General features: G+C 37.6%; 1 protein-coding gene across 1 annotated transcript in view; it reads left to right on the top strand.

Annotated features, from left to right (window-relative positions):
- The window catches only part of LOC126094672 (2-aminoethylphosphonate--pyruvate transaminase-like), a 124,201-nt gene that overhangs the window by 51,283 nt on the left and 60,050 nt on the right, over window positions 1-12,868 (top strand). The window contains exon 3 of the mRNA XM_049909182.1: window positions 5,368-5,468. Within this exon, the coding sequence (XP_049765139.1) occupies window positions 5,368-5,468 (101 nt within the window). The remainder of the gene's footprint in view (window positions 1-5,367; window positions 5,469-12,868) is intronic.

Genomic DNA, 12,868 nt, shown 5'->3' with positions numbered 1-12,868 from the left:
CCCCATCTTTTAAACCAACCAACCAAACTCAATGAGATACTGATAATGACACCTTCAACATCTTAAAGGCATTCTTGACTAACATGAATTCACTACACAAAATTTCAGTGGTAACTAATGCCCATGACTGTTACAGTGAGTATTTAAAGCAAACCTAATTTATGTCTTCATAGTGGCACTACTAGCTCCACTCTTATGTGGGTGGCACAAAATTTGAACAGACATCATGTTTCAGGTGTAGAAACATACCTGCCAACTTTTGTTTATCTCACACAATATTTCTTGGTGTTGGGATTTTTTCCCATTAGTGTGTGTTTATACATCTTGTATCAATTTGATACGGGTGAATGGTTGCCTTTCCTCATTTTTGTTTATTGTTTCCATCCCACAATTCCTGTTATTCCAACAAAAATTTATTAATGTTCACACTGAAACATTTTTTGTCAGGCCCACTGTTGGGATGTTTCTCACTATTTAAAACTATATTTCTTAGATACACAACCTGCCTGGATAGCCAAGCACAATAAAATGACCACTTCCTGAAGACATTTGGAGGGATACATGTCTCAGATAAAATCTGCCTCATGGATTAATGATGGAGGCCAGTTGGCAGTCAGCTGCATGTGGTTTCTAGGCAGTTTTCCACATCCACCTAGGTAAATACTGGGATGGTTCTCATGTTCTCCATCAGATATACAGTGAAGAAACTCCTTGTAGCATGACATCACATTTGACCATGTGATACACTGAATGCAGACAGAAGGGGTACACGGATTCCTCTCCAGAGGAAGCTCTAAGTAATTTTACAATACCTTTCGGAGTGGCAACCCGACTGTATGCTTGGTTCTCCATGAATTACGAGAATAAATGAATGAATGAATGAATGAATGAATGACATTTTATTATCATTTAGCTATTACAGCAATTGACAAAGTCAAGTTACATATATAAAAGTTATACAAGTTTACAGCATACGTACATGGGTTGAAGATCAATATGTTACTATTGATTTTCCATAAAATACAATATTTAATTTATGATGCAATGTTTTCATATTATTTCATTTTACTCAGTTAAAGAAATTATGCTGCAATCTCCAAACCCGTACCACTATGATATTTTACAGTCATAAAATTCCTGAAGTGAGTAGCTAGGATTAGCAGCTAACAAACTGAATAATATGACTTTAAATAAATCAAATGGAGCTTTTACCCATTCTAGTGGCAGTTTGTTAAACATCTTCATATCCACTACCTCGTAGCTGTTCAGTGACTTAGATAATCTGTAGTAAGGTATGTCAAGATGGCTACTATTTCTGTTTCCATGAGAGTGTACATCTCTTATACACTGGTATTCTGATAAGTTGCTCTTTATATGCAGTAGGGCAATGTAAATATACATGTTTATAACAGTTAATTTTTTTAAGTTGATAAACAGTGGTTTGCAATGGGCCAGTTTATCACTGTTTGTGATAATTCGAATTACTTTCTTCTGAAGTACCAAAGTGTCCTGAAGGTGTGAGCTATTGCCCCATATTAAAAGCCCTAAGATATAATGCTTTGAAAAAAAGCAAAGTAGGCTGATCTTACATAGGCCACAGGTACATGGATTTATTTTTAAATTCCTTAACAAATACACCACTCTAGACAGCCTTGCACTAATGTATTTAATATGTGGCTCCCAAGTCAACTTACTATCTATAACAATACCTAAGAACTTAACACTATCCATGAAGTCTGCTACTGGCAGATCTCTTAAACTAAATACAACCATTTGAGTTTTACTCTTATTAAGCACGAACCCATTTGCTCGAAACCAGACTGATGCCTGTGATATTCTGTCATTTGCCACAGTTTGAAGCATATCGATGTGTGAGCTGATATTAAAAAAAAGTGGTATTATCTGCATAAAGAATGGAGTGAGTATTTATGTAAGATGGTAGATCATTTGTCATTAGGATAAATAGCAGAGGTCCTAATACTGAGCCTTGTGGCACACCGCACTTAACTTCAGCTAGCTGTGATCTCTGTTTACCAATACAAACAATTTGTTTACAGTTGCTGAGGCAAGATTCGAAAATGTTGTCAACTTCACTGTTTGTGGTTCCGTAATAAACTAGCTTGTTAAGGAGTAAAATATGCTCTACACAATCCTTGCTAAGATCACAAAATGTAGCCTGAGCAAATTTTTTTCCTTCATAAGCATTAAGCACTTTTTTAATCAGGGAATCAATGGCATGGACTGTGGATTTGCCCTTCCTAAAGCCAAATTGTACCGCAGTAATAATCTTGTTATATGTCAGATAATCACACAACTGAGAGTTGATGATGGGTTCCAAAAATTTTAGATAAAATAGGTGTCAGGCATATTGGGTGATAGCTAGATGGGCAATTTTTGTCTCCTTTCTTGTAAATGGCCACTACCCTGGATAATTTTAATGCATCTGGGAATTATCCTTGGATTAGGCATCTGTTTATACATTTAGTAAGAGGATATACTATGTTCCCAATTATCTTTTCTAACATATTACAGGAAATACAATATATGCCTTCACTATCAGAGGGCCTAAAATTATTTACAATAGTTAAAACAACATCTGGTGTGATCTCTGTTAAAAGGAATTTATCTTTCAGGGTGTAGTCTACATTATGATATTTAATGAGATCAGCAACAGTTTCTTGCAGCCTCCCAAAGCTTTCCCTAATTTGGTTAACAGATTTTATACAGTAGTTATTAAATTCATCTTCTGAAATTTCTACCTCAGCTTTCTGCTTGCTTTTGGCCACTGAATTTATTATAGTTCATGCTTTTTTGCATTTATTTTTTGATGACTCAATGCTGACTAGGCTATGTTGTTTTTTGGTCTCATTTAAAGCATACTTATATTCATTTTGTGCTCTTGAGTACCTTTGTTTAGCCATATCAGTTTTCTGAAGTCTGTAAGAATCTCTATACAACAACAACCTCCTTTTCACATTGGCTGGTTGAGCAGTATACCATGGATTCTTATCCCTACGTCTATTACTGTTTCTTTTAGGGTTAACTTTACATTTGTATTGAGGGCAGTTGGTCTCGAATATGTTTAAGAAAGAATGAAAAACTCTATCAAAAAATGTATTGGCAGAGCCCTGAGTATTATTGTTAAACATATGTGACCAGTCATAATTACTGAGTAAGACCATGAAATTAGACAATTTTTCTTGTGTTATTGGTCTCGTGATGACTATTTTAGGCTCTTTAAACTCCTTATAGTCAATATTAGGCCTATCTGTACCTATTTTTACCCGTACTGAGTCATGGTCCGAGAAATCGAAGACAGATACATCTGAAGACAGTAACTCTCTATTGACATTTGTAATTATGATGTCGAGACAGGCAGACCGACTTGCAGTTTGAAAAAATGAAGCTGAATTGTCATAACAGGTTTTTAAATTCATTTACAGTGTGCATATCTTTGTTTACATCAAATGTGGCATTAATGTCACCATCAATCACTATACTATATTTCTTCCACTGAGGACTAAGAAAGAAATTTAGTAAAGTCTCAAGTTTTTCTAAAAATATTAGTGGACTTCCATCTGGTGATCTATAAAGAGATACAATAGCAATGTTTAAATGATCCAGATATACACCTGTGGCTTCAAAATGTATGTCACTGCACAGAAATCCTAGATCTAGTTCATTACTACAATTGATTAATCCTTTCTTAATGTAAATTGATACACCTCCATGAATATGCTGCTCTCTGATAAAGCTGTTTGCTAAGTGGAAATCATATAGTACAAGGAAAGATATTTCATTTCCTTTGCACCAGTGCTTACTTAAGCATAATGCATCAAATAAGTTCTCATTTGCAAATTCATTTAAAATTATGTGTTTTCCTCTTATACTTTCAATATTGAGATAACCTATCTTGAAAGATAAAGTTGGTGAGTAATTTGTTTATGGGGGCAATCATCATTACTGCTATATTTCTCTCTAGTGTTACCGACATTTATTATATTATTCTTATCTTTAGTCTGGTCGTCCAGTGTGAATCTTGGCAAACCTATTAGTCTCGGCCCTTCTTTGCTACTTCTAAAACAGAGTTTTCCCTAAATGTAAGTGGTATTGACTCAGAGCTATCAATTTTTGCTATGCCTAACTCATTGGCTACTTTTATGATTTCATTACTCACATACTTCTTTCCGAGTTGGTTCAGATGGAGACCATGAGCAGTGTGGAATCTTGTACCTAACTTAGTTATGTTTACAAAACAGACATTTTTGAAGTATTTACAAATTTTCTTCATTTCTTCTTCTCACTTCAACATTCACACAAGACCAAGATGGAAGATCATGCTGAAGTGGTATTGAAAAGATGAGGATTTTCGTATTTTGTAGTTCCTGCAGTTTCTTCTCTAATGATAACAAGAAGTCTTTCCCATAATTTTTTGCTACGTCATTTGATCCAACCAGAAAAGCTGCCAGTTCCATAGCTTCTGCTGGTGAAGTTACAACCTGCCATTGACTAGATAAAGATCTCCAGAGATGGAGGTAGGATTTCTTAGATATAAATAGACTAGAATTATTTTTCCATTCCATCATGGCAGGCTGCTACAGCAACCAGTTTAAAATCATTTCAGAACAAAAACAGTCTCAGTTGAGAAAATATTTAATGTCACTGATGTGTTTCGCCCTTTTGGGGCATCATCAGATTGTGTAAAAGTAACTGATGACTTTACTAGTCGATAAACAACAGCGCCATCTGCAAACAATCTAAGATGGCTGCTCAGATTGTCTCCCAATCGTTTATATAGATAAGAAACAGCAAACGGCTTATAACACTATCTTGGGGAATGCTGGAAATCACTCCTGTTTTACTGGATGACTTTCCATCAATTACTCTGACAGGAAATCTTGAATCCAGTCACATAACTGAGATGATATTCCATAAACATGCAATTTCACTATGAGCTGATTGTGTGTTACAGTGTCAAAAGCCTTCTGGAAACCATGAAGTGGACCTTGAGCACACTAGTACAAGATAGGACTGAGCTTACAAAAGCATGGTACGAGCTACAAATGGCACAATGTCTATATTGGTGCACACATAAACACTACAAAGTTGTTTTTTCGCAACTGAGATTGTTTTTGTTCTGAAACAGGCTAGAACCACTATAGCTGTAAAAACAGCTAAATTAATCATCTAGAACAATGCATTTGTAAACAATAACATCTTAAAACTAATGGAATTTATTTCAGGAATACTTTAACAATGAAATAACTTCTATAGCACCACATTCTTTCATAAGTTCCAGATATTCAATCATTATGTACATTTGCAGTAATGAAGCATACATTCTTATGAAATCCTTGCTTTCAAAAGGAGCATCACCAGATGAGTACACAGCCATTCTCCTGCAGGGGAGTGGAACATACAGTGTGGAGGCGGCACTGCAGATGTGTGTTTCGAGACCGGGAGGAAGGGTGAGCATGGTCAACTCTTGTGCTAATTACACTTTTGCCTATCAAAAACCTCACATTATTGACTATAGAAATTTGAGCAACTTCAGCAAGAGCAGTGAAGTGCAAAACATTGAATGGTGAATATGAAGTTTTCAGAAAAATGGACAAGTTAGTTATAAAATTTCAATGAGACAGAATGGAGGTCTAATACTTTCCTTGAGGAGACAAACTTCTAAGAACTACTGATAGACAGAGACACATAATAGTAGAAAAAATAATTAATTGATTCATCCAATTATACATCATGTTATGCAGTATATGTGCAATATAGTAGATGACTTTGATTGTAACTGTATATTTTTTGATAATTTTATGAAGCACAAAATTTCATTATAATCATATGGGTGATACATGATAAGATAGCTTTAAACCTTAAGTATATTTACAAATTAGGTTATAATGTTCCAAGCAAGGCTAATACCAGAACATGAGAAATTTCTTTGAGCACTTAAGCGTAAAACCAAAACTGTGATAAGCCTAGTATTTCACTTTCAAATGGTTAAAATAATTTATGACCTTGAGAATCTCTGCACAATCACATCCTTGGATTATCTGACTTGCAAAAGTAAGAATCAAAAAGAATCTTAAGGATACAAAAAGTCAAAGAATAATTCAGCATACAGAAGCAGCTACATATTGTGTGTTTGAATACTTCACCAGTAAACAAATACTAGCTATACTACAATAAATTAAATGAGAGCAGACAAACACTGATTTGCAAATGAATGGTGACTGATGTATCAGCACATCAAGTTGTTGTCACTGTTGTTGCAACTGGTACTGCTGCTGCTGTTGTCATTTACAGTCTGATGCTAGGTTTGATGCAGCTGTCTATGTTAGTCTACCCTATGTAAGTCCCTTCATTTCTATATAACTAATGCAGCATTCACTTGAAACTGCTTACTACAATTTTTATCACCCAGACTTCCCTTAATTACTAAATTTACTATCCACTGATTGCTAAGAATTTCTTCTATCAACCAGTTCTTCTTTTAGTCAAGTTTTCTCCTGAATTCAAATCAGTGATGCTTCATTATTTATCAGCTCTGCCGATATAATCTTCACTATTCTTCTGAGGCATCCATAGGAGTAATGCCAATCATAAAATCCTTAAAAAAGTGGTTTTGATAAAATGTCAACAAAATTAAAGAAGTGCTTTTGAGGTAAGTAACATATTGTGTTATCAGTGTAACATTATCTGAGTAGTTGAAATATCCTGAAATTAATCCTATGTTTAAGAAAGGAGGTAAAGAAATACCATCAATTTTCCTTCCAAATTAACTTTTTATAGCATTCTTGGAAGTTTTAGAAAAGGCAATATACAATTGGTTTCTTAACCATCTGACAAAAAATATTAAGAACTTTTAAGATAGCAGCGTGTCAGCAATCATGAATAATTTAATGATTATATGGAATCCACCATGATTGCAAATAGAAACTGGATGTTCACCTAGGTTCCGGCATGGATAACCATGCCTTCTTCAGAACACACCAAATCTACAAACTGCCTAAAGAGGCATGGTCCAACATTAATACAGAATGCCTACAAGGGTAAAAGACTCACATAAAATGTAAAATAAATGGTATGTGTGTACCGTGTCAATAGCTGTACTTAGCTCAAATGTCAGAAGCGTGCTTCCTCACTCCAGCCAATGTTTGGTGGGCTGCAGGCTCTCAAGTAAACTGAGGTGGCACCGGCCGCTAGGCTCTGAGAGTGTCAGAAAGGAACGGGCATGTGCAAATTCTTTCATGTGATTGACATAAAATGTGTTACGAAAGTGATCCGATAACCGGGTCAAAGGTGCAGGAAGTTAATGCATGTGTATGTATAATATCCTAGCTCAAGGACAATTTTATAGAACTATAGAACATGGATAGGTTGAAACTATATATGTGGGATAGCAAATTCCATGGATGGTCAAAACGCATGCACACAGGACAGACAAAATACCATCAGCTAGAAGCAGGTTAAAAATATGGGGGATGAATAACCCATTTTTCAAATACTTGGGGTCAGTGATAGTATTTGATGACTATGCTTGGATAAGCATGTAAAGTTACTATATTAAATTCTAAGTGCTATTGACAAGAAAAGGGTCAAATTAGTATGGCAGGCTTAATGTAATTGCGTGAAAGGACGTACAACATTGCCTTCGTCACCCTTAATATCTAATGACTAACAGAGGTCATTTTGAATAGTGCTATTGGATGTGTACAAAATTACTGTAAAAAGAACCTAAAGCTAAACTAGGTTCTTAAAATCAGGTACTTGAGGTACTGAATCATGAAACTTAATCAAGTGAAGTCTGTGAATGCCTCCAAGGCATACATACTTTGCTCAGTGCTGACTCAGATGTACTCAATAGGATTGAAGGCAGTTACCTTTCAGGAGATATACAACTTCCTCATGTATTCTTCAAACAGTTCTGGCACAGTTGAGGAATGACAGGGTGGTGCATTGCCTTGCTAAATGTGCAAATTTCCTGTGGGATCCTATGGACAAGAAAAGAACTGCATGTGATCAGACACTAGCTTATTACACCACTCATTGTGAGAGATGATGGCAGATGTAACACGGTCTCCATGTTAATGAATATCTCTCTGCCACCCACCTATATGGTACTTTCTTGGTAAGCTGAAGGCATTGCCTTACATGCTTTTCTACATAAACATATCTTCCCACAGATGAGTAAGAATGAATAGTGTGGCCCATCAGTCCAGGCAACATTATTGCATGCTTTGAGTGCCCAGTTGTGGTGTTTCTGCAACAATGTTAATTTCTGAATCAAGAACAGATTCAGAATTGGTGATTAACAAAAGTTTCGTGAGTGTTATAAATGGTTTGTAGCCAATTCTTTATCACTAAATTTTGAAAAGACAAGTTATATGCAGTTCAGACTTGTTGTGTGGATTATGTGGGACAAAGGTGATATAGTATACTTCAATTACTTTAATTCCATAATGTCATATGGGATAATTTTTTGTCCACTCATCCAAAAGTGTGTAATATGAATGACTAGTGGTATGAATTCAAGGACATCCTGTAGAGGTCTGCTCAAGAAATTATTATCTACTTTACTAGCAAATCTGTCTCATGATTCTTTTTGTCCTAATTATCTAACTGTGCTTGAGGGAAGTGTTCTTGCTAAATGATTTTGTTACAGTTTGCTCTTACAGCAAGTAAGCTTTGTATTTGTCATGTTTACTACATGTCATTAGAATTTTTTCCCACTGTTTGTTTCATAAATTACACATAGTTAGTGGCATATATCATGCATATCACAGTGACATATATCACAGTTAAACCAATGAATATGGGGCAGAAAAAAGAAAAATGGGGTAGTCATCTAACAACAAAGGAACTAGCAGGAGAATAAAAAAAGTTATATAAATGAGAAAAGATGGAGAGAGGGAGGAGTTGGAGAAGAGGGGGAAAAGTGGGTCATATACATAAGATCACATTAATAAGCAGTACATATCAACAAAAAAAGCAATGCTGTAACAAATTCCACTATATCTGAATGCAATGGCAACACCTAGCAATTTTGATTTAAGTTTTTTTTGGTTTCCATAAATCATTTTAAGTTGGTAGCAAAACAGTTACTTCAACACTGACACTACAGTTGATTCACAGCCCCAGTAATGTCTCAGTGTGGTAGTTCTATGATAGAAATGGCCACCCTCTCAATAAGATATTGAACATCAACCTCCTTCTTCCTCACTACCCTGTGGATTTCCCAATTAACAGCCCAACATGTGTGCATGCTGCATCCCCCCCCCCCCCCCCCCCACACACACACACACGTGCACAAAATTAAAGCAATTTGTTTCCATTAAATTAGCAATAATTTTATGTATCAAACTGAGTATTGCAACAACTTGTTGGCCCTTCATTCAGGATTATCAGTAAACTTTTTGATGTCATCTCAGATGAGAGCCATTAATTCATACAGGCAACACTAATGAGGACACTTGCAAAGTGGTGCTACAAAACATTAATTTCAGTAGGTGACGAGTAAATTTTGCAGATGACACAATTATCTATAATGAAGTACTGTCTGAGAGAAGCTGCATAAATATTCAGTCAGATCTTGATAAGATTTCTACATGGTGCAGAGAGGCAACCTGTTCTAAATGTTTAGAACTATAAAATTGTGCACAAACAAAAAAACGTAGTATCCTATAACTATAATATCAATGAGTCACTGTTGGAATCAGCCAACTCATACAAAAACCTGAGTATAAGACTTTGTAGGGATATTACATGGAATGATCACATAGGTTCAGTTGTGAGTAAAGCAGGTAGTGGAATTTGGTTTATTGGTAGAATACTGGGGAAATGCAATCAGTCTACTAAAGAGATTGGTAATAAATCACTAGTGTGACTGATCCCACAATATTGCTCAAGTATGTGGGACACCAGACAGAACTAACAGGGGATATTGAACATGTACAGAGAAGGGCAACAAGAATGATCACAGGTTTGTTTAATCCCTGGGAGAGTGTTGCAGAGATACTAATGGAGTTAAAACAGCAGACTCTGGAAGACAGACATAAATTATCCTGAGAAAGTCTTTTGAAAAAGTTTCAAGAACTGGCTTTAAATGCTAAACGCCCATATGTATCACTCACATGGGGATCATGAGGATAAGATTAGATTAATTACTGCATGCACAAAGGCATTCAAGCAATCATTCTTCCTGTGCTTCATAGGTGAATGGAACAGGAAGAAACCTTAATAACTGGTACAATGGGATGTACCCCTGCCATGCACCTCACAGTGGTTTGCAGAGCATAGATGTAGATGTAGATGTAAATGTAGGAGTAGAAGCACACACCATTCATACACACAAGCAAGTGTACCTGCCACCTGACTCACTCATGATCGCCATCTCTGGCAGCACAGGCCAGAGTGCAACTGCCACACGGGATGAAAGCAGCAACCTGCAGGAGGCAGGGAAGAGGGAGGGATAGTAATGTACAGGTGGGGAGAAAGAGGAATGCTGTCTGGCAGAGTGTGCAGGGACTAGAGTGCCAACAGGTGCAGCATCAGGAGGAGGTGGGAATAAAAGATCAAAACAGGACTGGAGTGGGGAAATTTGGGCAAGTGCATTGGCAGAGGCCAGCGAACAAAGTGGGCTGGATACAAGAATGGGGAGGAGATGATATGACTGTGGGCATGAAACTATCAGGTGGAAGGCATGGGAATAGTATTTTACTGTAGGTTGTGGCCAGAGTAATTACAGGAGTGAGAATGTGTTGTAAGGATAACACCCATCTGTGCAGTTCAGAAAAGCTGGTGGTGGAGAGGAGTATCCAGATGGCTTGGGTACCAAAGCAGCCACTGAAATCAAGCATGTTGTGTTCAGCTACCTGTTGTGCAACAGTGTGGTCTAATTTGCTCTTTCCCACAGTTGCTCGGGGACAGCCGGTTCGTAGTCATGCCAATATAAAAAGTTGTGCAATGTTTGCAGCAGAGATGGTAAATGATGTTACTGCTTTTACAAGTGTAGGGTAGAATAAATCTGTGACAGGACTGGACTAGAAAGTGCTAGGTTGGTGGATTGGGTAGGTCTCTGAAAATTATTTTGAGCAGTTGCTTCATGAGCCCACTCAAATAGTAAACAGTTGTCAAAATGCACTTGACCTCTTAGTAACAAGTAATCCGGTGTTCATAATGAGCATGAGAATGGGTACAGGGATTAGTGAACACAGGGTTATTATAGCAAGACTGAATACTGTAACTACCAAATCCTCCAAAAATAAATGAAAAGTAGTCTAATCAAAAAAGCAGATACAAATTTGCTTGACGCCTTCCTGAGAGACAATCTCCACTCCTTCCAAATTAATAATTTAGGTGTAGACCAGATGTGACTTGGATTTAAAGAAATAGTATCAACAGCAATTAAGAGATTTACACCAAATAAATCAAAAAGTGACAGAACTGATCCACTGGTACACAAAATGGGTCAGAACACTGTTGCATAAACAACAAAAGAAGCACACCAAATTTAAATGAAAGCAAAATCCCCAAGATTGGTGATCTGTTATACAATCTCATAATTTAGCACAGACTTCAATGTGAGAATCTTATAATAGTTTCCACAATGAAACATTGTCTCAAATCCAAAAAGGTTCTGGTCATATGTAAAGTATGCTAGTGGCAAGACACAAGCAATGCTTTCTCTGGGCAATAGCAATGGAAATGCTAGTCATGACTGTGCTGCTAAAGCAGAGCTACTAAACACAGCCTTCTGAAATTCCTTCACCAAAGAAGCTGAAGTAAATATTCTAGAATACAAATGAAGAACAACTGCCAACATGAGTAATGTAGAAGTTGATATCCTCGACGTATGAAGCAACTTACATCACTTAATAAAAGCGAGCCTTCCAGTCCAGACTGTAACCAGTTAGGTTCCTTTCAGTGTATGCTGATGCAATAGCTCCATACTTAATCATATAGAACTGCTCACTCGATGAAGGATCTGTACCCAAAGAGTGGAAAGTTGCACAGCTCACACCAATACTCAAGAAAGGAAATAGAAGTAATCCTCCAAATTATAGCCCCCTGTCATAAACATTGATATGCAGCAGAATTTTGGAACATACACTCCTGGAAATTGAAATAAGAACACCGTGAATTCATTGTCCCAGGAAGGGGAAACTTTATTGACACATTCCTGGGGTCAGATACATCACATGATCACACTGACAGAACCACAGGCACATAGATACAGGCAACAGAGCATGCACAATGTCGGCACTAGTACAGTGTATATCCACCTTTCGCAGCAATGCAGGCTGCTATTCTCCCATGGAGATGATCGTAGAGATGCTGGATGTAGTCCTGTGGAACGGCTTGCCATGCCATTTCCACCTGGCGCCTCAGTTGGACCAGCGTTCGTGCTGGACGTGCAGACCGCGTGATACGACGCTTCATCCAGTCCCAAACATGCTCAATGGGGGACAGATCCGGAGATCTTACTGGCCAGGGTAGTTGACTTACACCTTCTAGAGCACGTTGGGTGGCACGGGATACATGCGGACGTGCATTGTCCTGTTGGAACAGCAAGTTCCCTTACCGGTCTAGGAATGGTAGAACGATGGGTTCGATGACGGTTTGGATGTACCGTGCACTATTCAGTGTCCCCTCGACGATCACCAGTGGTGTACGGCCAGTGTAGGAGATCGCTCCCCACACCATGATGCCGGGTGTTGGCCCTGTGTGCCTCGGTCGTATGCCGTCCTGATTGTGGCGCTCACCTGCACGGCGCCAAACACGCATACGACCATCATTGGCACCAAGGCAGAAGCGACTCTCATCGCTGAAGACGACACGTCTCCATTCGTCCCTCCATTCA

This window comes from Schistocerca cancellata, chromosome 8, assembly GCF_023864275.1.
Source record: "Schistocerca cancellata isolate TAMUIC-IGC-003103 chromosome 8, iqSchCanc2.1, whole genome shotgun sequence".
Classification (NCBI taxonomy): domain Eukaryota; kingdom Metazoa; phylum Arthropoda; class Insecta; order Orthoptera; family Acrididae; genus Schistocerca; species Schistocerca cancellata.
Note: the sequence above shows the minus strand (reverse complement) of the source record. Positions and strands in the feature narration are given on the sequence as shown.